Source organism: Polyodon spathula, chromosome 10, assembly GCF_017654505.1.
Source record: "Polyodon spathula isolate WHYD16114869_AA chromosome 10, ASM1765450v1, whole genome shotgun sequence".
NCBI classification, from domain to species: domain Eukaryota; kingdom Metazoa; phylum Chordata; class Actinopteri; order Acipenseriformes; family Polyodontidae; genus Polyodon; species Polyodon spathula.
Window position 1 is genome coordinate 46,961,825 of NC_054543.1, and position 26,798 is coordinate 46,988,622.

At 36.6% G+C, this 26,798-nt stretch overlaps 1 protein-coding gene across 5 annotated transcripts in view; it reads right to left on the reverse strand.

The window, feature by feature from the left end:
• LOC121322457 (zinc finger protein Helios-like) overlaps positions 1–25,581 on the reverse strand; it is a 47,545-nt gene extending 21,964 nt beyond the window's left edge. For 2 of the 5 annotated variants that reach the window (XM_041262480.1, XM_041262475.1), the window contains exons 1-3: positions 23,819–24,303; positions 14,057–14,105; positions 5,511–5,600 (exon numbers count right to left, since the gene is read on the reverse strand). In XM_041262480.1, coding sequence (XP_041118414.1) covers positions 5,511–5,600; positions 14,057–14,090 — 124 coding nt within the window. In that variant the 5' untranslated portion in view covers positions 14,091–14,105; positions 23,819–24,303. Of the gene's footprint in view, positions 1–5,510; positions 5,601–14,056; positions 14,106–23,818; positions 24,305–25,330 lie in introns of those variants that run through there. The other 3 variants (XM_041262477.1, XM_041262479.1, XM_041262478.1) reach the window with 3 other exon arrangements.
• Positions 25,582–26,798: the final 1,217 nt, after the last annotated feature.

Below are 26,798 nucleotides of genomic sequence, written 5' to 3' on the forward strand. Positions count from 1 at the left end.
TTACATAAGGCAGAAATAAGTACACTTGAGTGGCCAACAGTACCTTTGCACATGTGGGAGAGAGCTGACAGGTGCCAGGCCTGCTAGGTTTCTACTTGACTGCATCTTCACAAAAATAGGAGATTTAGTAGAAAACAATGCCTGCTCATTCAGCACCTTCCACTTACTCAGGGCTTGGGGGTCGCTGAGTAAGAACAACACGGCCACAAACTGTTCAAATGGGAAATGCATGAGAACTGTTTTTTATTTTTTATAAATCATCAGCATTCTCACTATTTCTCATTCACTTGTGAACCTTCACTTGTTAAACCTATATCAATATGGGTGACTAGCTACCTCAGTCCACACAGTACAACCTAGTCCTCAAAGAGCAAGTCTCATTTGAGACAATAAAATACCTACACAGTACACAGGGATTTTTTTTTTTTTTTATGGGAAAAATTCATAGAACACAAAAAAGCAATCCAAATAAATCCTAACCTATTACGTGTTTACAACAAAATCTCAATTTGTGTTTTTAAAAGCATAGGTTCAGTGTTAGATTCGGGATGATTAATCACATTCCTACAATGCATAGCCATGCAACAATGTCTAGAGGACAGGGAGTGGGACAGTTTCAGTTAAGTCCTTGCATTCGCTGGCTTTATCCTGAATGTAAACCAGCCTGTCCTAATCTAGCCAATCCTGTTTCTTAAAGGGCACAGCAATGAGGCAGATTCCTGAAACAAACTTACTGGAGACACAAACTGAAAAATAAGTAGTATGGCACAGTAACAAGAAAAACAGAAAAAGCATGCTATTTTCTATTTTCTACGCATTGTTATATAGGCTACTGTACAGTATTATCCGCCAATAATATGAATGAACTTTGTAACTGAGAAACTGAGAAAAACAACTATAAAAATAAAAAAAAACAGTGTTCATTGCAAAGTTAAGTTCAGTTCACCCATATTTGTTAAAGGACAAATTAGGGTACAGTCCACTCCATCTGTTGGTATTTGTTCAAATGGAGAATAAACATCTTTATCTGACTACCTTTATAGTTTCAGAATGCTCAGCTAAATGATAAAAAGAAGCAGGAGTGGATTTTAACACCAGGGACGCAGACAGTGTGAAAGAATACCTGCATTTTAGATAATACCAAACTAAGGGCCACTAGGGGGGAGAAAGGTGTTTTCAGGGGGAGCCTGACTGACCCCTGATTGAACCCAGCTTGGGTGCTCCTACAGTTCAAATGTAACACTCACTAACATGACTCCTGCTCTATCGTACATTTCAATTCAACATGTTCAACGCCTAGGCTAAAAACAGGGCGATTTGCAAGCAGAACAAAACATCGAATTGCAATGGATTAACTAGGTGGGGGTCCACAGTCAGGATTGGCCTTGAGAGTTTTGAAAGAGCTGTCATTACTAGCAGGCCCCCTGAAAGCCAGCAAGTGGTGCGCATATTGCAGATCAGATCAGAACTCCACCTGAATAGGTGCTTAGAACTAAAGAATGGAGAAATCCTCTGGAATGAAACAGTGCCGGTGGCTGCCAGGGCACAGCCAGGAGCGGCACAAACTGGTTTATCCATAGGCTGCATTTTGGGAGTGGAGCACAAAGGGAAGTGGCATCTAGCTGTGTTAAAATAGCCTGCAAGTAATACCTGCACACACCATGCGAAGAGCAAAAGGAGGAATGTAAAAGAAACAAATGCCGTAGAGCCTCAAAGTTATAAATACTTTGGGAACGGAGGGTGACATTTCTGTAATTCTGAAGTATATTATTTTCCATGATTTTAATGTATTTGTACACAGCAAATTGGCCAGTGTTAAATAAACTCTGTAGGAGTCAAATCTAATACTTTTCCAGTGTACATATACTTCACAGTGTAAAAGTTAAATAACACTTCCATAGTGTGTACTGCATTAGTAAAACCACTTCTTGTTGTTAACTCTTTCCCATCCCTTTGCCAGGCGGTAAACTCTGGTGCAATTCTTTTATTGTGACTCATGATACATGACCGTGGTCTGTACAGTGAAAATTGTACTTGAAATTATATGCATATCAGGGTTAAAACATTATGTAACAATGGTTTAGGCATAAACATAATACAATTATCGGAGACAACCCCAGATCATGTTCTGAGGCCTGAGATACTGCCCAGTCAGTCACACAATAAACCTCAACTCTCCTATATAAAAAAGTCATGTTAATTATGTGACTTTTTTCAAATAATTAATATTTAAGTGGCCACAAATCTGCAGAACCTTCTTGATCACACTGTGGGTGAAAAAAAAAAAACAGCTCAGTTGCACTTTGTGGTTCTCACTCTTCCCCATCGCTCTGATAAAAAAACAGCCCTTACAGTACCAATCGATCTTCAATGATAATGCGGACTGGGCACTAGAATGGCAATGCATTGATTATTTACAAAGGAAGCTGCAATGGTAATGGTAGAATGCTAACCCTAACCCTAACATTTCCATATTGTGGTATACCAATTATTTCCCAAATGTAACGAAGACATGCTAAACATTGGTAATCAACTGTAATATTAATCTAGCACATAAATATCAGTGCTCTACAGTATCAGGTGATGCTATGGTTTCTTTAAGGTCCTTCAGTAGTATTGTAATGGTATTTCTCAAGTGTTTGAAAGGGAGGGTCTTCTTACTTTAGCTAACTGTTACTTCAGCAGAGAAGCTTTTTGGAGAAGTCATGACTCTCTTTTCTTGTGAAGTCCCACCAGGCTGTCCCAGACCAGAAGCAGCAGATGTTTTGCCATCTCTTGTCCTCCTTCTCATTCTGACCGCAGACTGATTAGGAACACATGTATCCCTGAGGCAATCTCGGATCTGAAGCACTGCAGTACAGCACCTGCAACCTGGTTTTGCTTTGCTAGTGATTTCACCACTTATATTAAACAATCCGCCCTGTGTACGGCATTAATACACCAAGAGATGAAGAACTACCCAATCTAGCTTTTGTGTGTGTTGTGCCTGTGTGGATTAACTTCCTTTTAGGACACGCCTGTGCAGTACAGGACGTGCAAACTTATCGTAACACTAAAACTATACTGTATAGAGAGAGAGAGAGAGAGAGAGAGGGGGGGGGGGGGGGGGGGGGGGGGGTTATATTCCTCCCTGCAGAAGAAAAACAGGTGCAAATGTTTTATTGTTTAATTAGATTTGTTAAGTGTTTTATTATTAATTATCCCCTGCACCTGGTGATCATTGCAAGGGTATTTAAAGGAAGCAGCCAGTGTGTTCAGGGCTGATGGTGTGTTTAGAAGCCTGCTTGATAGTGGGCTCAAGCGTAGAAAAAGAAAGGTAGTGTAAAACCTGTGTGGTTTGTTTTGTTTATTTGTCAGGTAAATGGCTTTGCTGTCCTGCAAGATAGTTTAGGTTCCTGTGTTTTAGTTATTGCTCAAGTAGAGCTAGGTGTTTGTTTATTAAAAAGAATATCACATCGACGGTTTTAAAACTTCAATTCTGTGTCTGGGTCTGCATTTAAAGGGACAATGAACAACCCATGAGTGCCGGCCAGGTTACTATATATACATATATTCCAGAAACATTTATTTGTGTTTATTGTTTAATTGTCATTTATTAGTTAATTATCACCTGCACCTGGCTACCATTGTAAATTAGAGCCAGATGCAGGGTATTTAGAGACAGCAAGTAGTCTGCTCGAGGCTGCTGTATGAAGGAGCCCGATTGAAGGTGTGCTCGGTCGTAGAAAAAAAGATACGGTGTAAAGCCTTTTTTGTACTTGTTAAAACTTTTTTTATTTTATTTAACAGATAAAGAGCTTAGCTGTTCTGTTTGTTAGGTTCCTGCTCCTGTGTTTATTCAGAGCTCCAAATTGTTTTTATTTTTGTATTAAAAATAACACGTAAGCACATGAAATCTGGTTGTGGGTCTGATTTTAAGAGGGCAAATGAACCGCGGAGAGTGAAGACAGTGATATATATATATTGTAGTACATGACACAGGAGATCTCAACAGTACAACCATGATTTACAGCAAGCATGTGCCTCTATAATGTATAGTACATGTGCATAACACACCAGTACAAAGTATTTTTAAAAACTTCCCACAACAATACAAATGAAAGGAAATGCAGAACTAAGTCAATTCCTGAAAAGACGCAAGCTGCAGACTAATCATATCCATCGCCCTGTTAGTGCCTCCACACCACCCAGTACAGGGTGATCAGCCCCTGGGGATTTTTTCACAAAAGCACTTTTTTTTTTTTTTTTTTTTCATTTTTAAAACTGTTTGAGTTTAAGCTTCCTCACAATCTAAAAAAAGAGGGACTAAAAATCCCAGCTCTAAAGCTGGGATAACTGGAGGGTGGTCTGGTTAAGCCTTTTCATTTCCTCCACCCTGTTCTGAACAAACCTGTTCCCGGTCCTGCCTGGCCCATCCCAACTCCTGACACCTGTGGCCTGAAGCCAAACCCAGCTGAGCCCCCCTGCCAGTAACAAGCACATACCTCTGATCTGAGAGTGCCTTCCCAACACATGCATCTTAAAAAAAAATTAAAAAAACATAAACTTGGAAACAGGATCCATCCCTTGAGCATTTTGTGAAAAACAAAGCAGAAATTGCACCAAGTAATAAAGGTGTAACATTATGCATTACAATAAACCAGTTCCAGTCTTTTAGGAACCACTGGAACACTACAAGAGGCTTTGTTGCGTCTCAAGCACCAAAGTTTTTGCTCCGCTGGAAAATTATCCTACAGTATATTTACTATGCCCGGTGTTCCAAATCTGAATTTAATCCAAATGAGGATTAATAAAAAAGAACATTACTGTCACATACTGTACAAACAAGGTGATCGTAAACTAATTGTGATGCTAGCCCAAAAACACTTGCTCAGACCCGGAAACATCAGTCACCTTCTTCATTCATTAAAATGCCTTCAAATGAATCTGAAATGTGAACAAGCTTGTCATTTGGTTTGTTTCTTCTTCTGTGTGCTGTCTGGGATCAATCTGGGATCCCACAAGAGATCATGGATCTGCCCTCCCTTCCTGCTACAACGGTTGGAAGTGAATGTATTTTTCTGAAAAAGTACCTCTCAACGTGACAAGCTCAATGTTGTCAGAGAAGCGATATGGTCTATCAGAGGTTTCTAATGATTTTGGCTAACACTGGGTTTTTGTGGGGAGATAAAGAAAACGGTTCAATGGCTGACTAAGTCTTCTTTGGAAAAAGCAGCAACGTACTGTAGGGATAAAAAAACAAAAACAAAGGCGGCTCCTATTCCATAGCAGCTTGATCCATTCCTGGTTTTACTAAGACTTCAACAAGACACACATGAGTTTGTTACCTATACACTGTGGCCCACAAATCTTGTATTAAAACCTGGAATTGGTGTAACTGCTATGCGATAGGAGTCTTATTCCCATCCCTGTACTGTAAAGGAGTAAAAACAACACGTCAAACCAAGCATAACAGTCTCTAATGCAAAACAGCCTGGACAAGAAAATTTAAAAAGTGAAAAGGAACTTACTGCTTGGGGAGTACTGCCCATTGGGAGTGTTTGAGGACAGGTCCACCACCATGCTGGAGTGTTCTCTTCTGGGAGAGTGGTCACCGTTACCTGCAGTCAGACGAGAGTCACAGTTAATCTACCAGCAATACTGGAGCTGTCATGGGCCAACCACAGCAGCTGCTATTATTGTGCATTATTTGCATATATAAACCAGATTGTGTGTGTCTGTGTGTGCAGTTAATTGGAGAGGGTAAAAAATTCCCCAAGAAAAACACACATATCCCAGCAAAAGTCCCTGGATGAATTCCAAAAAAGGGGATTTTTGAAATGTGTGGAAAAGCCCATATCAATAATATTGTCTTGTGTACACGATACTTAATTGGTCACACACACACACACACACACACACATATATATATATATATATATATATATAGAGAGAGAGAGAGAGAGAGAGAGATAGATAGATAGATAGATAGATAGATAGATAGATAGATAGATAGATAGATAGATGTCACTGGAAGCAACAGTGACTGATAGAGGAAGATGGCTACAAAGCACTATGACTTCAACCTATAATTTATTAAATAATTTATGAAGTTTATATTAGTGTCATTATATAAATGTGCCAGAACTTGGTGTTTTTCTAGCTAAGGATTAATCAGTAAACACAATAAAACTGACACTGGGTGCAGGTCGTGAGCATACTCTACTATCCAAGCTCAGAGCAGCATGCACAAAGATAAGCAGGATGGATCTGCACGAGGTACTGGGCGTTGCGGCCACTTCATAAGAAACCTTGTCTTCCTAATAAAGTTGTCACATTCAATGGGCCTCATGCAACGGGCTGCAACTTTATAAACAACCCGGTTTACATAAATCATATTGCCAAAGCTTTTTATTTCAGTATGAAATCTGCATGTTTGGAAAGGAAAATAAACCTGACAACAAACAACTGAGGTAGATGCACGGTATCAGTGGGTAAATTACACAATTGAGTAAAAAAATAAAAGTTTAATATAAAATTCTGGATGATGGAGTAAGCCTGAGTGTCCTATGGGACACACCTGTAAAGGAGATGGGCTGTGACTTTAACAGTCTACAGCATTATCCCTGTGAGCAAAGTGAATCCTATAAAAATAAATAAACACTGGAAGTTTTCCTTTAAATAAGGGTGTATAAATGACAGCTCAGAATTAGACCCCTGGTGTCCTATTTCCACTGGGAACATGGCAAGAGGCTTCTACGTTCCCATAGCTCTCATCAAATTACCAGACGAATCACAATGACAAGACTGCAGATTAATCCTCACCGGGGTTGACATTACAAGAAGTAATCCATAAACTGCCATAAAAAAGATAGCAGGTATGACTGGGAAATCTCATAGTTTTGGAGAAAAACAGTTTCATTAAAAACATATACTACTATAGATGCTACTATTACTGCTGGTAAAACCATGCAGGTTCATGGGCTGATTCTGTGTCGTCTTGACCTGCACAGCCTCTACAATTCTAATGCAGGCTATGGGGCTAATGTACTGTAAATGCTAAGCACGGTTATCACTGAGTGTGCAATGATTTCAGCCTTTGCTTTCTGTGCAGTGAGCACCTTAGAAGCTCCATTGTGTCAAACTCTCTGTAAATAAATTGTATTGTTAAACTCTTTGGAGAACACTTGTGTTTGATTGTTGAAATAAATGTAGGCTTTCTTGGGGTTGCTGTAGCACTGGAAATCTCCAGATTGCTCAATATATCATGGAGTGTATTTTGTTGGATCTTGGTATGTTGCCATAGGGGACATGCTACTATGAATTGTGGCTTTCAAGCCTTGGGGATGACCCTGACAGATATAAGTGCAATCGGTTTCATCGCCATGGCAAAAACAAAAAATAACAGAACCTCCCTGCCTGTGCTAACTTGCTAAATCCTGTCTAATTCCTGCTTCAAGCAGCTGTATCCCAGAAAACTGACATACTGCAGACTCCCATTTCAAAGGGAGGGAGCAGTCTTTCACTCTACTGGATGTCACCCTGTTACAATGTATACAGCCCACCATGAAACCACACCAGCAGTCAACAAACACATTTATAAGAACATAAGAAAGGTTACAAATAAGGGGAGGGTCATCTTGCTCGTTTGGTTGTTAGCAGATTATTGATCCCAGAATCTCATCAAGCAGCTTCGTGAAGGATCCCAGGGTGTCAGCTTCAACAACATTACTGGGGAGATGGTTCCAGACTCATACAATTATCTGTGTAAAAAGGTGCCTCATATTTTCTGTTCTGAATGCCCCTTTATACGATCTTTATCTGTGACTCCTGCTCCTTGTTTCTTTTTTCAGGTTGAAAAAGTCCTTTGGGTCGACATTGTCACTGCCTTTTAGAATTTTGAATGCTTGAATTAGGTCGCTGCGTAGTCGTCTTTGTTCAAGACTAAACAGATTCAATTATTTTAGCCTGTCTGCATATGACATGCCTTTTAAACCCGGAATAATTCTGGTCGCTCTTCTTTGCACTCTTTCTAGAGCAGCAATATCCTTTTTGTAGCAAGGTGACGAGAACTGAACACAATATTCTAGATGAGGTTTTACTAATGGATTGCACAGTTTTAACATTATTTTCCTTGATTTAAATTTAACATTTTTCATTATACATCCAAGCATTGTGTTGGCTGCATTGTGCTTCCCCACATTGTCTAGATGAAGACATTTCTGAGTCAACATCTTTCCCTCTTCAATTTCAGTATCTATCATATGATATTTATAATTACACTTTTCTATATTAAATGTCATTTCCCATGTGTCTGCTCAGTGTCAAGATCATTTTGAATGACAATTGCTGCTGCAACAGTGTTTGCCACTACTATTTTTGTGTCGTCTGCAAATTTAACAGGTTTTCTTACTATTCCAGAATCTAAGTCATTAATGTAGATTAGGAAGAGCAGAGGACCTAATACTGATGCCTGTGGTACTCCACTGGTTACCTCGCTCCATTTTGAGGTTTCTCCTCTAATCAGTACTTTCTGTTTTCTACATGTTAACCACTCCTCAATCCATAAACACAATCAGACAGCCAATCAGCTGGATCACATATGTACAGAGATCTTTATCAAGAGTACTTTGACTTGATACTATTAAAGACTTTTTTTTTAGTTCACAAGTTGGCTCGTATAATAAGAGACAGCCACACAAACAACATGTACAAGTGTGCTTAAGTTTCAACCTATCATCAATAGCAAAGGTGCTTTTCTGTTTTTTTAATTTCCGGCACCACAGCCTATCTGTTAGGCTACAGCCAACACATTTGCATCTTGCATCCTCACTAAAATATGCGTTAATTATTCTCCAAAAGCAAACTCCCCTTGTGGTGAAATCCGGTTCTAAGCTAACATTCTTACACAAAGAAAAGAGAAGAGTGCTGGGTTATGAAAGATGGGCCTAAGAAAAACACTTTATCATATTATTAAAACATGCAGTGGTTGTTGAAAGAAGAAACACGGGCACACATTCACACTCCAGCACTGTACCGTGCTATAAACCATTTCAACAGCAAACAAAATTGAAATCATTAGTGCAGTACTTGAAAAGCTATAAACTCCAAAATGTTTTGAAAATTGATGTTACTTAATTCATATGGTCCAGTTTTATACCTTGAAAATAGAAAGTTCTGTTCCTACCATCTAAGCCACTGACTACTTGCAAGTAATTCAATCTGTCAGGTATTTGCTGCACTGATGGTTTACATTATATATATATATATATATATATATATATATATATATATATATATATATATATATATATATATATATATATATATATAGTACGCAGTAAATAACTTATATATTGTATATATTTAACGCAACATTAACTTTAGGATTGTTGTAGTCAGATTTAATGTGAGCAACAGGGCATATGCTGGTTAATAAAATCAGTATTGGAATTTGTCACCTTTTTAAATGCACTAAAGACAGGGTATCCAATCAGAGACTGATACAGTGTTTAAAATATGTAATTCATCTTAAGTGTAAAATGTACAGTCATTGTATTGTTGCTGTAGACTGGACTGTATGTATGTGCATGTACAGTATATGTGCCGTGCCACTGACATGTTTTCCGTGTAATCTCCCCTATGGTTGTTTTCGGCACAGATTTCAGAAAAAAATAATTACTGTCTGTGAGTTTGACTTCTTATAAAAAAGAAAAAGCAAAGATTCGCCCCACTCTGTTTAACAGTGGGTGTAAACCTCTGAGTTTTAACTCTAAACTCGAGATGAAGCCTGAGAGGTGGGTTTGTAAAGGACATTGTAAAGGACATAGTTAGTGATATGAAAACCATGATTCAGAACCCCTGAGCTCGAGTCATGCCAAGCGGCTCTTTCCCTGATGTTACTGACTGGCTCTCCACACAGGCCAATGCGTGGATGCCAGGGGTGGTAACGTCATGCAGCTTGTTATTTACTTCATGCATTGTATAATTAGAAACTGGAATACATCCTCAGCGAGAAAAACATAATCTAATTTTCAGTAAGGGAAACGATTACATGGAGACTGTAGAAACACTGAACTGCACCAGTGAACTACACCAAGTCCTTTAACATGTGGCATCCTTCAAATCTGCTCTTAAAAAACAACATGATTGTATGTTTTTTGTGGACTGTGTTGCAGTATCAACAATTACACATGGCTCAATATGTCCTCCTTTTCTTGCTCTGCTGCTGCCTCTGCTGGCACTGACAGAGCGTCAGTGTGGATTCAGGCGGTACCATCCTACACCTGGTACTGTACCAGTCTTATGGTATCACTAGAAAATCTCACTGGAGCCAAATTAGATAACAGCGGCTTTATAATACAGTGGCTTTATCTCATCTTACAAAAATGTAGCTCTTCATTTTGTATTAAAAATAAATAAAATTTCAGCTGCCTTACTGTACTCAGGATCCAGTTCAATTCACTTTTAGTTGAGTGAAACTATAATGACCGGCAGACAAAAAAACAGAATGGCCTTAATAGTGGGTAGGACCACGTAACTCCCAGCACCTTATCCAATGTTGGCTTCTATGATTGTGGCCACTGCAGCACGTCTGTTGCCACAACAGGTCTGCAGAGTTTACCTGTCCTGACTCACTAGCAGACACAGCTGCTCTTTTAAGTAAGGCTGGGGCGATGCCTAATTTTTCATTATTGATATATCTCCAAAAAAGCTGATGCATCGATTCATTGACGTTATGAAAGGGTAAAAAACAAACAAAACAAACAAAACCGCAGTAATATATGTGAGGCTGTGGATTACTGTGTTACACTGCTAGTAATGCTTTAAAAAACTAATATGCATATTAAATTGATTACATCAGTTTATGCATATATATATAGTTAAAAATATATATATATTTTTTTTTTTTTTACCTTATTCATGTTGATTTGTACCAGCTGTGGGTCAAAGCAAAATCCCAAAAAATCCATAACAAGAAAAAAACAATCAAGAGAAAAAAAAATCATTTAAAAAAAAAGTTATCACTGTCCACAGCAGTTTAGTAACAAGAGTGTTGTGTAACAACAGTGTTAATATTTTAATTGTGTTTTAATTTAAGCAATAACTGGCACTTGCTTACAATCTGTCCAGCATTACTGAATACCTGCTCACTAGGGACTGACGCTGCCGTGATGCTTAGTACTTCTGACCAAAGATACAAATTTTGGTACAATCTTGGATGTTATTCTTAATTTTTACTCAGGGCTAGTTCAGATGAATAAATGCAGATTTTGTTTGAAGTTTTGTAAGGTGCAATCTCATTAAATGGTCATGCAATTTAGTTGTGTTACCGAAGTATCCCAAACATTACTTTCTTTACTTTACTTTCCCGCCATCTTACTTTAGAAAATAATTGCCAAACATCAGAAGGCATTGTAGCTCGGTCGATACAGTATTTGCAATTGTAGCACAGAGCTCTTAACTTCCTCTGTTACTTTGAAGACTCCCACAGATGCAATCCTATCAGTAATCACTCACAGGGGGCAGGGCAGAGGTGAGAAGGTGAGCTCAGTCACATGCAGATTCAGAGTCAGACCTGAAGGGAGCAGAGAACCTCTGTGCTTCATGCAAAAAATAATTGCAGATTCCAAATTTAACCCTTTACACAAAAACGATGCACAGGCTTGACTATCGACAGTTGTCAAATGATACTGCAATGCCTCAGCCTTACTTTTATGGCAGTGGTTTTCTGCAAACTGTGCCATTCCAGGAACACACAGGAGACTGTCCCGACTAACGTTTTTGGCAACGCAGCCACTGTGTTCAGGGACCAACCGGTTGCACAGGCATACACTTTAATGCCCCTTGTGAAGCCCTTCTTTCTGTTTTTTGTTGCCGAATAGTTGCACACCACTCACTCACACCTTATATAAGTCTAGTGGGCCTCAAGTCACGTTCCATGACCACATACACATACACATACATTTGCAGGTACTGCAGGCTAGAGGATCCTCTCATTTTAACTACATTCTTAATTTTTTTTTTCAGTGCAAATTGATTCGGATTTGCTTATTTGGATTAGATTAACATACATATTCAGACTTGACCTTTGACAACCAGGATCTTCATCACTGCTTCAGTACAATGGGTTCCTTCAGAATCTCAATCGATAGAAGAATTGTTTAATGCCTAATGCTGGAGCATTCACATCCTGCCCAGCAGAGCAAACAAATGAGTTTCCTACCAAAGACAACCGACCAACACAACTTTCTACAAACCTAAAGGAGTTCCTTGCCGATGTCCCACTCAGTACTGGCCCGGCCATCAAACCTTCTTGAGAAGTTGCAATTATTCAAATCTGGCTCTTTTTTGCAAATAAGCGACATGGCAACTCCCATTGCAAAGCAGTTGGATCCATTCCTGGTTTTACTATGAGTTTAATGACACACCTCAACTTGTTACCTATATGATGTGGCTAATCAAGCTCATAGTAAAAACTGTAATGAGTAAAACTGCTATAAAACAGTCTTATTCTCTCCCTGAAGTACATGCCTTGTTTCAGTGGGTTCAAGCAGTTGGTCATTTATGCCTGGGTCCTCTCCAGGGGTTATTTCCTTGCCAGGAGGATTCCCCTCCACTCAGCGCTTGTCCTTCCTTAATCGCTCACCCGAGACCAGGCTGAGTCAGCCCTGCCGAGGGACAGCACCCGCAGCTTCTCATCGTGAAAGCCACCTGCGCTTAACAACCTTGCTGTGTTACTGGTCAGGTTCCCTTCCGACCGCTGCTCCGATAAGAAAGCATTATAGATGCTTAAAATCCCAAATTAGAAAGCCACACATAAATGTGTTTGTTTGTTGTTTTATGCATCAAGGCCAAGGGCCATTCATTATCTGATTAAACAAGTTTTGTTTATACCTTAGCAAAGATAAACAGCAATGGCAAGCAAGGCGCAGATCTTACTGACTGAAATATTTTAAACTGGGATTCATCAATAGTCACTGTGCACTGTGTATGTATACGTTGAGAACATAAATAAGAACACTTAGGTAATAATCTGTGAAATATAGTACAATTTGCGATAGTAATTGAAAACAAAGTTTTCTTAGTCTACTTGTGCTCCGAACGGCAGACCTTCTGACTTTACCCACAAAGACAAGTCAGTTTATAGTGGATTATGTACGACAGAAACCAGAAAATGAGATTTCAGACCATGCAAGCTAATGACAACTAAATTCTAATATGGTGCTTACCATTATATGTGAGGTTTACGTACACAAACAATATATTTTAAATAAATAGTACCAAACCTCTAATAATGTATTTTTTAATGTTTCTGCGGTGCCAAAAATACTACCACTAGAGTTATCTGACACCCACTCTGAAAAACGTCTTATTCTGAACATCAAAAAAATAGATGTGTACCAAAAGAGGTGTTATGTTCTGCTATGAAGTAAAAATATACAGTGCACACAGGAAATGAAAAATATCTGAATATTATTTGGCCCTTGCCGCCCTACTTTTCATTAATATAGAGTTATGATTTTACATGTCATGTTACATGATTTTAATCAGAATTAAGAATTGCTTGCATACAATCTGAATTATAAGATTACAAATATAATATTGGCATATTTTATTCTCTCAAAACATTGTTGAAATCCAATCACAAAGTTACCGTAAGTTTTGCCCTTCCCATTCTAAAATGATATACTGAACCTTGTGGCATATTTACTTTTTAAATCATAATCACAGACACTGTTTTACCAGGTCAGTTACCTTATCAAGTGAGTAACTGATTTATACTGAAACAATGCTGTTTTAAAATGAGGTTAGCTTTTAGTAAAGTGTGTGTGTGGGGGGGGGGGGGGGGTTAAGAAAATTTAAATGATCTATGTCTATATAATAATAATAATAATATAATAATAATAATAATAATAATAATAATAATAATATAATAATAATAATAATAATGCAGATCAACCAGAATTAACTGGTAGCCAAAGGTATTGGACATCTGGTTGTTAAACTAAATGAAAAAGGTTGACTGGCTTGTAAGAAGGTTTTATGGTAATACATTCTTAAAATTACAACTTACTAGCAAGATAGCCATCTGTAGCCTCTGTTTCCATAGTCAGGGGGCAGGGCTGTAAAAATCAAAGCGAAACACCTGATTAGTACATCATTCTTTTCATTTCTTGCTATTCTAAAGTTGGGCTGATTTCAGTGGTCTTTGTTAGTAATTCTGATATGGTTTCATAAGGGATGTACATTGGTATTAACAATGGTACCCCAGCGACATACTGGACAGAAACTCTAGGAAAGAGGCTCCCAACCAGTGCTCCATGAGAGCATCTCAGACAGCACCTTAAGACATGCATGCTTTAACAACTACAGCCCATTTCAACGCATAAAAAGCATTTCAACAACATCTATTCCACGTCTATGACTTGCTAGTAGTAATGCATGATTGTAAACATGTGCCTGTGCTTGTGCAGTTTGCTGCAGTGTATTGTTGTTGTTTTGCTTTAGGAGAAGTATCAAAAACACAGAACCCACTGCCTCACGGAGTTGCATTAGGTTTCCAAATCCTGTTTTCCTGCAAGGACAACCCTCACAAGTACAATCTCATAGTCCTTCTAACCTTTTCATGATTTCAGAAATAACCGCCATCTACAGCTGCATAACACCCAGATAGCGCTCTTAAACGAGACATGCACGCTATTTTTCTTTTTTTTTTTTTCTGGCACTGTGAAAGGCTGTTGACGACAGAGTTCACCACAATACAGCCCTGTAAGCAATGCTGGTAGTTACTGCCAAACGGTGTAACATTAACCTAATTCAATTGGGGTTTGCCGCACATTGCTTTAGATGTTGGCGCCTTCTGATTCCAACCAACACCTCATTCAACTGCTGTGTTCCAAGTACATTTCCCAGAAAAATACTGAAACAACTCCACTTTGCTCTTTACTTGATATACGATGGGATAAGAATTCAAGGAGGTTTGGCTGCAGGCAAAAAAGATGTCTATACTAACAACGATGCTATTTTGTTGAATCACTAAAGTACTTACTGTACTAGTAGGGCACAATAAGACTATACCTGAGATGTCACTGCTAGCCAAACCTGTCACTTACTGTCAGACAACTCACTTGGCAGTAAATGTATTCCCTATAAATGACTGAAAGAAGACATGTTCAAGCATGACATTTCATAGGTTCCTTTAGAAAGATAAAAAGAGCAAAATTCTGGCATGTTTCTGGTGAGCCCATGCTGCCAGTTTCTATTGATTATTCAATTCAATCAGGTTTGTATTACAATCCTCATAGTTTCAGATCATTTCCAAGGTGAGTTAAATAACAAAACTAGAGCAAACCTTTCAACACTTTGCATTTCATACCTCTGTGACCCAATCCTTAAAAAAGACAAAAACACTTTCTTAAATTATTTGTTAACAAGCCATAATGAACTGTGAATTGGCTGCAGAATGGGAAAAAAGTACCAGACTTTTGTGTCTCAGACTGCAAGTGACTGGTGATTGACAGAGGAGGATGACAGCTGTAAAAGGTGACACTTGATAGGCCTCCATAAACTGTTGAGCCAGTTCTATTAACCAGAACAGTTCAGGGTGTTACGCAAGATGAGTTTTACACATACTAGGGGGTGTGGCCACTTTATAACGATAAACATACATTGTAGCTAAAGTCAGATAATCTGGGATTTTTTTTGCAGTTTTGGAGTCTACAACAGTAGATTTCACATAATCCATAACTGAATTCATTTCAGAGAGCAGAGAGCAATCACCACTATTAAACTTCACTGTAAAGGCAATACAGATTTGGTTTCATCATTTGGCGTCTGCTCAGCTACAAAAATCAATCATTAACCAGTGTTTGTTTTAATACATTTCCTTACTATTATCGTTGGCCTTCCTGACATCCAGATTTGCCAAGACACTCTCACTAATGTGTGTTGCTATGCCGTGACCTGGTGCAATGTTTTTTTTTTCTCTTTTTCTCGTACATATCCAAGCTGTTGGGAATTCCAGCTATGATTTATCTGGCAGTTGTCTGGTTGTCAGCTGGTCATGCAAGTTGAGTAATAGCTGTTGAAGATCTAGTTATGTTGGTTCAAGAAAAAATACGTCCCCCTATTGAAAAACTCTTATGTCAAGTAATAGCTGTATAGTATGCACTTGTACATGTATCTAATTGCTATAAACATGTTCTGATGTTATATATAGCAGCTGGGAAACCGGTAAATGTGGTGCTCACAATCCTAGCACCTTATCAGCAGTCGCTAGATATTTCAGCAAGGAATGTATGGTTGAGCTAAAGCAGCTCCTTGTAAACACTGTAAGATGACTAAAAGACATACATTTATAAAGGGTTCAAATGCACTATAAGAGTCATACAGCAAGTACCCCTGTTTCAAACTGGTATATCTAGTTTTAGTTTTATTGTTGGGTCTGCTTGCTGGCTCATTGCTTTTGTTGGCAATCCCAGTTAAAAAAAAAAAAAAAAAAAAAAGGAATTTTGTTGTGAGGTGTGATATGGTTGGTAAATGTTGAAATTGCAAGGGGATTGATTCCATGTATGTTCTTTAAAATAGAACAACTTTCATTTCATATACAGATGTATTTAACAGTGTGGACGGGATAAAGGTTACAGCAAATGTAAAGACTGCAGAAAGGCAAGCAAAAGTATGATATCAGCACAAATGATATATTTCCAAGGCGTCCTTTGATAACATACAGTAAATGGTGTCACTGCAAGAAAAAGCATGTCAACAGACAAACAAATATTGCAAAAAACAAAAGGCTTAGAAAACATTGCTTGAGTGGTAAAGAAACAATTCTTTCCACAAGCTGCTAGGTTTAGTGGGCAGATTCCACCTAAAGTCAGAGACAGGTTAGGCTTATATTCCGTTAGTGCGTCAACTTCCAAACCGGAAGACAAAACAATATTTACTTCACACCTGGCCGCCTCGCTGTGAGTAGGAACCAGAATTCCATTTCAAATACAGGTGACTTCTGATTATCCAGAAGACTGTAAGTAAGTTAACTGGAACATTACCTGGTCCCAATAACACATGTATTTTTTTTTTTTTTTATTATGATGTTAATTTGTATTTTGGAGTTACAAAAATTCAAACAGGCAAAGCGGGACTTGTTAAGCCTTGCAATTTGTCCTTTTTACTTGTGGATCAAAATCATAAAGGTCTGATTCAGTGGCAATACACCTTGAAAGAAATGTAGCGTGCACCTCCCAGTTAAAAAGCATGCTCACAACTGGTATGGTTCAGTTAAAAAACAAGAATTTATTACATAAAATGACTAAATCGCAAACACATTTCGCCCGATCCCACTCTTTTCTTTGTTCTTTTTGACGCTCTGAGGAAGACCGGGATCGGTCGAAAAGGGACAAAAAATGGCAACTGAAAAAGAGCTCTGTGTGATATGTGAGTATAAACAGAATCAACACAGCAGCTCTTGAGCCTCTATTTAAAAGTTTTAAAAAGCAAAAAGCAAACAAACTATGTTATGTGCACGCGGGCATAGTGATCTCTATGGAAGGCCATCTGGGACAAAAATGCGTTGTGCTGTTTTACAGCGAGTCAAAATCTCATGGGACAGAAAAAAGGCAAGCACATCATTCTGAAATGCCTTGCTTAAACAGTGCCCAACTTGCTGGAAATGTTATGTACTGATTTTTATGTAAATTTTATATCTTATACATTTTCTGTTGCGACTTTCTGTTATGTGGAATGTAAGGGTGACACGATACGCCAAGGTCCCAATACGATATGTATCACGATATGCAATCAATGATAGGATTCGTATCTGCTTGATGGACTTGAAATTATTTCAGATCTATACACAGATTCAGTTGAAAATCAATTACATTTATTTACCACTAAGTAGTATAGCACTTGTTTGAGTTTAAAGACAAAACAGCATGTCAGCTAGTTCCTGGGATATCAAATTTAACTTCACTAACCAAATGTCCTTACCACATTTCAGAAAGAGGAAAAAAACACTAAGCGATGTGTTTGGAAACTATTGTTTGTTAATGTGTTTCTTTAGAAAAATCTAAATATCAAGTTTTCCAGCATTAAATTGTGATGTCTAATCTATAACAAAAAGTACATTGGTGTTTTTGCTTGCATCATACTTAACTTTAACTCAGTAAATTATTATTATTATTATTATTATTATTATTATTATTATTATTATTATTATTATTATTTATTCCATACATTGTATCACTAATTATTAGTATCTTTGAAGTTAGGGTTCAGTATATTATTTTATTTTGTATACTATTCCACACTGTGCTGTTTTTAAATGTGGTTAGAAATAATTGTAATTATTAGATTTAAATGAATGATAAAATGAGTATTAAATGCGTAATTTTCATTAGGATTAACACATTCTTTAAAGAAAGTAACATATTCAACCAAATCAAAGGTTAAGGATTATTCAACCAAATCAAAACATTATTAGGGCGCACAGAAAGGTGAGCAAATATAAAATAAAAAAGCGATATGTTTTGTCATCTATAATAAACAGCTTTACAGGAAACAGGAAACGTTCTTTCCACAAAAAAAGTCGAGTCAGAAGCACGTCAGCATTCTTATAGCCCATCCTCCCTCACAAGACTCTTCGCATATGTTTAAAAAATAATCATTTACATTATGATTAGGACGCATTAAAACTGGTAAAAGGAAAAAGAAAAACATACAGCCACCTATTTATATGAAACAAAATGCTCTCTCACAAAAGGAGACCAAAAAGATATAGCACCTGAATACAAAAGCTATTAACTAGTAAAATTACAGTCATAGACAGCAGCGTGTTTCTACAGACACTGCTCGCTTCCTGGTTCCTCTCTGTCCACAACAAGGCTGTCTCCGCCTCCTCTACACTCCCATTGGCCAGAATCACCGCTGTCTCAACTGCAATTGGCAGGCAGCGTTACGGCACCCTCTTCTGAAAGCCTTTCGTAGTGTCACTATTCCCTGCTTGAAAAAAAAAAAAACTAAAAAAAAACATTAAATGTTAAACCCCGGGGCTATTATTATTATATATTATTATTATTATTATTATTATTATTATTATTATTATTGTTTTTTTTAATCTTAGTATCGTTTGTTTCTCTAAACTTCGTTTAGTAATTTATTTAACGTTTTGTCTGTATCAGTTTTCATTAACGTTGTAACCCTAAATTTAATTTAATTAAAATAAATAACTTGCCATATTTTCCTCTACCCCTGCTTAAATTCCGAAGCGTCTGGCCGGCTCACTGCACAATGGTATACGCATAAGATCAAGTGGAGTTTACGTTCAAACAACCAAGACCTTTTCTTTCATGATTTACAGTTTAGTAAATGTGGCATATTAATAGCTACTCATTTCAAGCTTGTGTCACGATACACGAAGGTGTATCGTATCGTGTTGTAAAGTATCGCGATGCATCGATACACGATGAATCGTCTCACCCCTAGTGCAATAAACGAGAACCAAAATGGCGAGTCCCCCAGCTCCCCCCGACCCCTTCGTTTTACAACGCCATTTCCATGTTTTGTTTTATTTGAAGTGTTTAAAGTTAAATTTCAATTTTCGTTTGCTTGTTCAGCTATGACCGCTGTTTACTGTGAAGAAACGACAATGGCAAGGAATTATTATTATTATTATTATTATTATTATTATTATTATTATTTATTATTATTAAAATGCGGTGTCAAGTTTATGTACTGTTTATTTCTGGAATAAACAAAACAGTGTTTATCTTGAACTGCTATTCGGATATGTGTCTGAGATTCGGACTCGCTTAAAAGAAGCACCGTGTGTGTTTGACACAGATGTTCTTCCATATAGATCACTATGCATGCTTTTTTCTGTATAAAACTTTAAATAGAGGCTCGAGCTGCTGTGTTGATTTGTTTTTTTTTGTTTTTTGGTTTTTTTTTTTTTTTTTTTTTTAAATATTAAGCTCTTTGACAGTAAACGGAAACTGTAAACTTTGAGCGTGTTGAAGACGACTCCACCATTTGTTTACGTTCCATAGAGTAAAGATCGCTTATAGCTTAAGACCAAAACCATAGTTTTACGTACATTTTTTTTTTGTAAACAAGTTATAAAAGGATATATACCCAAATCTAGGTCGTTGATTATAATATATAATATATATATATTATATAATATATATATATTATTTGATATGACCAATATATATATATATATATATATATATATATCCTGCAAGTATATCAGGATTTTTAACCCTTGATGTGACTTTTACCATCAACCTTTCAATATAGCTACATGAAATTGAACTACAAAACATCTAACAGTTGTAGTTAAAAAAATAACCATATAATTGTAGAAAGCTTTGGGTATATACTGCTTGCTAACAGTCTAACTTGGGCAAGATAAAATGCTGCACACAATCGTCCTGGCGGGTTGTTGTGATTGCAATGTACAGAAAGTTGGCAGAAGCTTGTCTCCTGGTTATCACCACTATAATCCCTGATCATAAACAGGTTTCAAACGGAACAGAGGAAAAAAAGAAGGATTTTGAAAGCATCACTGTTTTTCAAATTAAATGTAACTTTTCATTAAAAGATATGAAGTTGTACAAACTTCAAAATGTAATTCATAAATTCATTAATTTATTGACTTGCGTTCAATACATTTACATTAATTTGACTACTGGTGGCCAGACAATTCAAACACAAGACAAATACTCCCCTTAATCAATGTAATGTGTTTTTGACGCCTTCAGAAATGTGCTAGTATGACTGGTTGTCAGTATCCAACCGTTAACGTGAAAAAATTAGATTTTTGATTTAAATTAGTTTATGTCACAGTGAGGATCATTTTGGTGTTGTTTCAATGTTAAGTAAAACATCCGATTTTTACAATAATTTTTGTTTTGGCAAAAGATACCCAAAATCAGTTTAAGCTTTTAAAATCAGACCCAGAAACCCCACCACCCTCCCCACAGTTGGTGTATGGGGGAGGGGTTGTGTTCTCAGGTCCGAAACAGGCGTCAGGCGTGGGATTCACCCCCCCCCCCCCTTCAGAAGTCTAGTACATTTTGTGGTGGTCATTCTAAACAACGAAAAAACTAATGTCTGCTTCGATCAGGACACAACTACGTTATAAAGGACTGTTTCTTTTCTGGTGATGACACATGGATGTCTACACAAGTTCATGAAGCCACAAATTCAACCTGAATTCTAACTGAACCTAACTTTTCTAATGCAACTTCCAACGCTCAGTAATGTGAAATCTAATTTTAATTTATTAAAAACTGATATCGCTGCAGCCATGTGAAAGGGGTACTATATAAGTAGGGCTTCTGAATTTCTGTGTTTTACCCCAACTTTTCTACTCTCCTTAAAAATTCAATTGATACCTGTTAAGCCATTTGTGTATCTCAATCACAACACGGTAACAGTAAAACTGATTTAATTTACAGTTGTTTTTTTTCTGTGAAAAAACTAAACTGGCTTTTAAATCTTAAGTCTTAAGAAGTCACTCATCTTTAGTGATGTAAATACAGTTACGCATAACGATTGTAATAAAGTGTGTCCAGCATGAAATACTTTGTGTCATTAAAGCTTTAATAAAGATTAGTTGCGTATTAACATATCTTGTTTGTATGTTCTGCTTGTAAATGAAAAATTAAGCCTTGGTTGATTTAAAAGCCCATTTAGTTGTTTCACAGGAAAAAAAACGAAAAAAAAAAAACATGAATTAAATCAATTTTACTATTACCATGCTTCTTAGTTGAGAGTTGAGAGACTAGTGAGTGAGATACAGAATTGCTTAACGGATATTAATTGCATTCCTGAAGGAGAGTATAAAAGTTGGGATAAAACACTGCAAATCAGAAACCCAACTGTATGTATAAACATGTATAAATAATAAATAAATAAATACATAAATAAAAGCAAAATGTAATACATGTAAAACTATATAAAATGTCTACCTCAACTCAGGTCATTCTACACTGAACTGTGGCTACAAATAGGCATGCCTCATAATAATAACTTTAGTAAGCACACAGGAAATGTGTTCGTTTTACAGACAAATTACACTATTTGACAATTTATGCTTTTGACATCTTAAATACTTGTACTGTACTGTATTGAGACCTGTTTTCAATATTTAGTGAAACAAAGAGGGAGAGCACTGAATCAGTGTATTACAAATGCAATATGACATCTACAGTAATGTGGTTGCATCAATGTGTCGGCTACAGCATGTCAGATACAGTAATGCAAGCCAAAGCAACAAAATAATACTGGAAACCAATTTAATTAGAACTCAGATCAGCTTTAAAACAAAATTTTAAAAAATGAGTCACAGGAGCATGCATCTAAGGGCCTACATGAACCAAATGTAAACAAGTCCATGCAATCAAAAGAGAATATTACATTACCCAGTCGTCAATTAAACACAGCTTCACAACATTCACACTGTTCATCTACAATCATTTTTCATTTCCCTCCAATTTACAAATACTTCTTCGTAAATAAAATCTGGACGATGGGCCCAGTTTGAAAGATGGCCCCTATTCACAAAACTATCAAAATAAAAAAAAAAGTATTTTACAAATGTGTAGAAAAACTTCATGATACATGCAAAACTTTATTGAATCTATACAATCAGACTTAAAAGTGCACAACTTTAAACTTTATGGAGAACTGATTTTGTAAGAGTAGCACAGGATTGTTGAACCTGACTCATCTATTTCTTTGTATGAGAAAAAATAATTTCAGAGAGTTCCCTAAACTCCACAGGCATGGGTCAGAAAACGAGGGGATTCCCATAAAATTCAGGATAACTGAGTTTGTAGAAGTCAAGACCTTTAGCTGGGGGCAGCTGTTAAGGTGTTGACGCTGTCATACCCGTCACTAGGCACCAGTTGTTACAAACGCATACAATACCTGTACTGTATGCACTATTATTAGCTGCCAAAGACACCTCCATCGATGGGACATCATGGTTTGTTTTTTCCCCTTTCTCCAAAAGACCAATATATGTTACAACTAGCCTTGTACTGGTTTAAAAAATAAATAAATAATTCTGGTTTGTTAACTTGGGGGGGGGGGGGGGGGGGGGGGGGAGTTCCTAAATGGGTTCCTATCTAAATATTACAACATATTGTTTACTTGTATACACTTTGCTGTTTATTATCATAAACTACTGTACTGTTCTCCACTGTAAATATTCAAGTCAAAATGACATTCCATAAATACATACATAAGACTCAAATTATTGTCACCATCCCCATTCCTGCATTTAAAAAAAAGTTATTATATAGTTTTAATACATCATTGCTATTACCTGTATATATATATATATATATATATATATATATATATATATATATATATATATATATATATATATATATATATAACGTATTGTTACATGTATTAGTATGTTGGCGTATTTAATTTATTATGTTATACATACCGTTATCCTACAAATATAAATATATATATCTTCATATAGCGACAGTGTGTGTTGCCCCGTGTGTATATATATATATATATATATATATATATATATATATATATATATATATATATATATATATACACACACACACACGTTGGTGTCGCTATATTATAGATATATAGTTAGTTACCTGGTGTATATGAGACGTGTAATACTTCTATAAATCAGTCAATGGATACATATACTCTGCACATTTTTGTTTGTTGTGTTTTGTTTTTGTTACCCTGTTATATCCAGAGCAAATTCAATTCAACTTTGATTTGTGCTTGACAATGTGCAGCACCTGACTGTCAATACTTAGAAAGCGATTTCGGTTTTACTTACAACACAGCTTCGGTTCTTCAATTCAGAAATTACACTACACTGGTTACAGCGGCAGCCTTCTCTCTGTTTTTCCTCTTATTGTACGTGTTCCGTTTTGTGTTTATATAAAGTAGTCGGGTCGGGTTCCCTTCAAGCTTTATAAAAGAACAGGCTTCAGGATCCGAAGTGCTTCCAAAGCTAAGAGCTTTTTAGTAGAAGAGTCACCAAATGTAACGATGACAGAACGCCCCCTCAACAATACCAAAACATGAATTTGGAAGATCTGCTATCACGGCGCAGACTGTAATAAGCTATCTTCTAAAAGTTGGTCTGTTCTTCATTTTCTGTTTCCTCAAAAACTTTGTCAAACAAACAAACAACAAAAAAATTATCTTAAAATAACTGCTAAAGCTTGCGTCATAAGGAACAGGAACAGAGACGCGCTCTTCAACCAGCTAAATGTTTAACAGCGCAGAGAAAATACCTCCCAGAAGGTTTTGGTTACTTCCTCTGATCAGATAAATGAAAGGTTGTCAACATTTCCATTTAGCTTAACCACCCCTTTAGTAACTTGTCAGGCACAGGACTAGTCGCACACCTGCACATTTCACGCCTCGTTTATCTGAGATAGATCAAAACGAAAAAGGTAATGTAGGTACACACAAATCTGTATAATTGATAAAAATCAATACCTGCATTAACTTTTTCTTTTTGATTTTGCACCTTATGGTACACAGCAGTTTTTTTTTTTTTTAAGAATATATATATATATATATATATATATATATATATATATATATATATATATATATATATATATATAAGTATAAAAAAAAAAAAAAAAACAAGGATACAGTTCTTATAGGGAATGCCACATAGGGGGAAGCAGAAGATCAGTGTCAGCTATACAAACAAGACAAAAATGAAAAAAACTTGATCCACCGGTTCCTATGGAATCTGAGCAAGAAAAATAAATACATTTAAAAAAATAAATAAATCAATCCGCATTTCAAACTGAAGCCAGCGTCTTTGAATTGTTTTGGCTTTGAGCAAAACATAAAAAAAATAAATAAAAAATAAGATAATAATAAGATTCAGAATACCTCTCCTCAACTATGTAGCTGGGATTAACCTGTTCAAGTATGTATTTACAGTACAAAAGTATTGATTTATGATTCAATTACTTATACAATGGCTTGCCATTCATCACTATCACAATTCACGCACAATGCTTCGTTTGATAATGATAGGGGTAGTTACTAATAAGTCGTTGCGTGTAATTGGTTTTAATAAGAATGTCAACATCCATATTATACTGCTGGGCAGGTAAAACGTATTAAAAGGAACCTATTGTACAGGTGCTGCCGTTGCTTTATTATTCCAGATTCGTTGTAACAATAAACACGCGTCTCCCTTTGTGACGCGTTTAGGGGAAGCACGCTGACTGACCACCCTAATAAAATATTATAATGTAATATAATCATGTAGTGCCATTTATCTCGAGTATTGTTAAAACAGAAAACATCCTTTTACCTTAGCAAGGCAGGCGATACAACAGTCCAATCACATTTTCTTTGAATGTATGCATTGCGGCAAAGTAGTTTATTGTATATATAAACAAGGACTCTTATGGTAATGTGTGTGTTGCTTTAGTTAATCCTGCTCTTACTTCCTCCATCTTCGACGTCAAAGCAGGCAGACAGGCAAGCAAGCAGGCAAGCAAGCTGTGAGGTTAGTCTGGGAACTTGGTCAAACTCAGAGAAACGGATCCACCACCACAGAGAGCAATTTTCAAACACTCGGTAATCGATTACAGTATTCCAGCGCCGGTGTACAGTGTTGTACTATTGTGACTACAACAGTACTGTGACGTTTCTAGGTAGGTACTATATAGTTTGCACAAAAAAAAAAAAAAAAAAAAAGGTTTTCATGCTTGCATTAAATTTGGGGTGGTTTGTGGGAAAGCACGCCCCCTATGCTTTGAATGTGCGTACTATTTAGTGTAGGTGTTAATCAGGCTTTATTATTATTATTATTATTATTATTATTATTATTATTATTATTATTATTTCAATAAAAAATACCTTACTAGCATAATCCATATATTTCAACTAACAATAGCAAGTGTTTTATACAGTTCTCCATTGAATAGGATATGGATTTCAATCCATTAGACACAGGCTATAAAGACCAGCATGTGTTGCATGCACATCTAATAATTTTTTATTATATCTGCTATGGAATTTGTACCTTGATTGCCAATCCTATTAGTATTACATTAGCAGGAGTAGTAGTCATCATAGTAGTATTTCCTGAAGATATCATTATTTCAACATTTAAAGTGGGAAAAAGTGAATACAAATATGCAATTTAGGCAATTCAAGTGTATAAACTAAATGTGTCATTACTGTATATTTAACCTTTAAACTGGAAAACATTTAGCAAAATTCCCAGACGCTTGTTATGCCAAATTTACTCCTGCTTTGGTATTCTCAGCAATAGTCATAATGTTAACAGTGGGTCAATTTATCACCAATAGGGTTGCCACCTTTTCTACAGACCAAACCCGACTATATTTCTCAGTCAGTCTAGGTCTATCAGAACTGCAGTATACTGTAATAGAGTTTAACACAATACCACCAGATCTAGTGCAAATCAATCATTCAGAACTGCAGTATACTGTAATAGAGTTTAACACAATACCACCAGATCTCAGTGCAAATCAATAATCATTCAGAACTGCAGTATACTGTAATAGAGTTTAACACAATACCACCAGATCTCAGTGCAAATCAATAATCATTCAGAACTGCAGTATACTGTAATAGAGTTTAACACAATACCACCAGATCTCAGTGCAAATCAATAATCATTCAGAACTGCAGTATACTGTAATAGAGTTTAACACAATACCACCAGATCTCAGTGCAAATCAATAATCATTCAGAACTGCAGTATACTGTAATAGAGTTTAACACAATACCACCAGATCTCAGTGCAA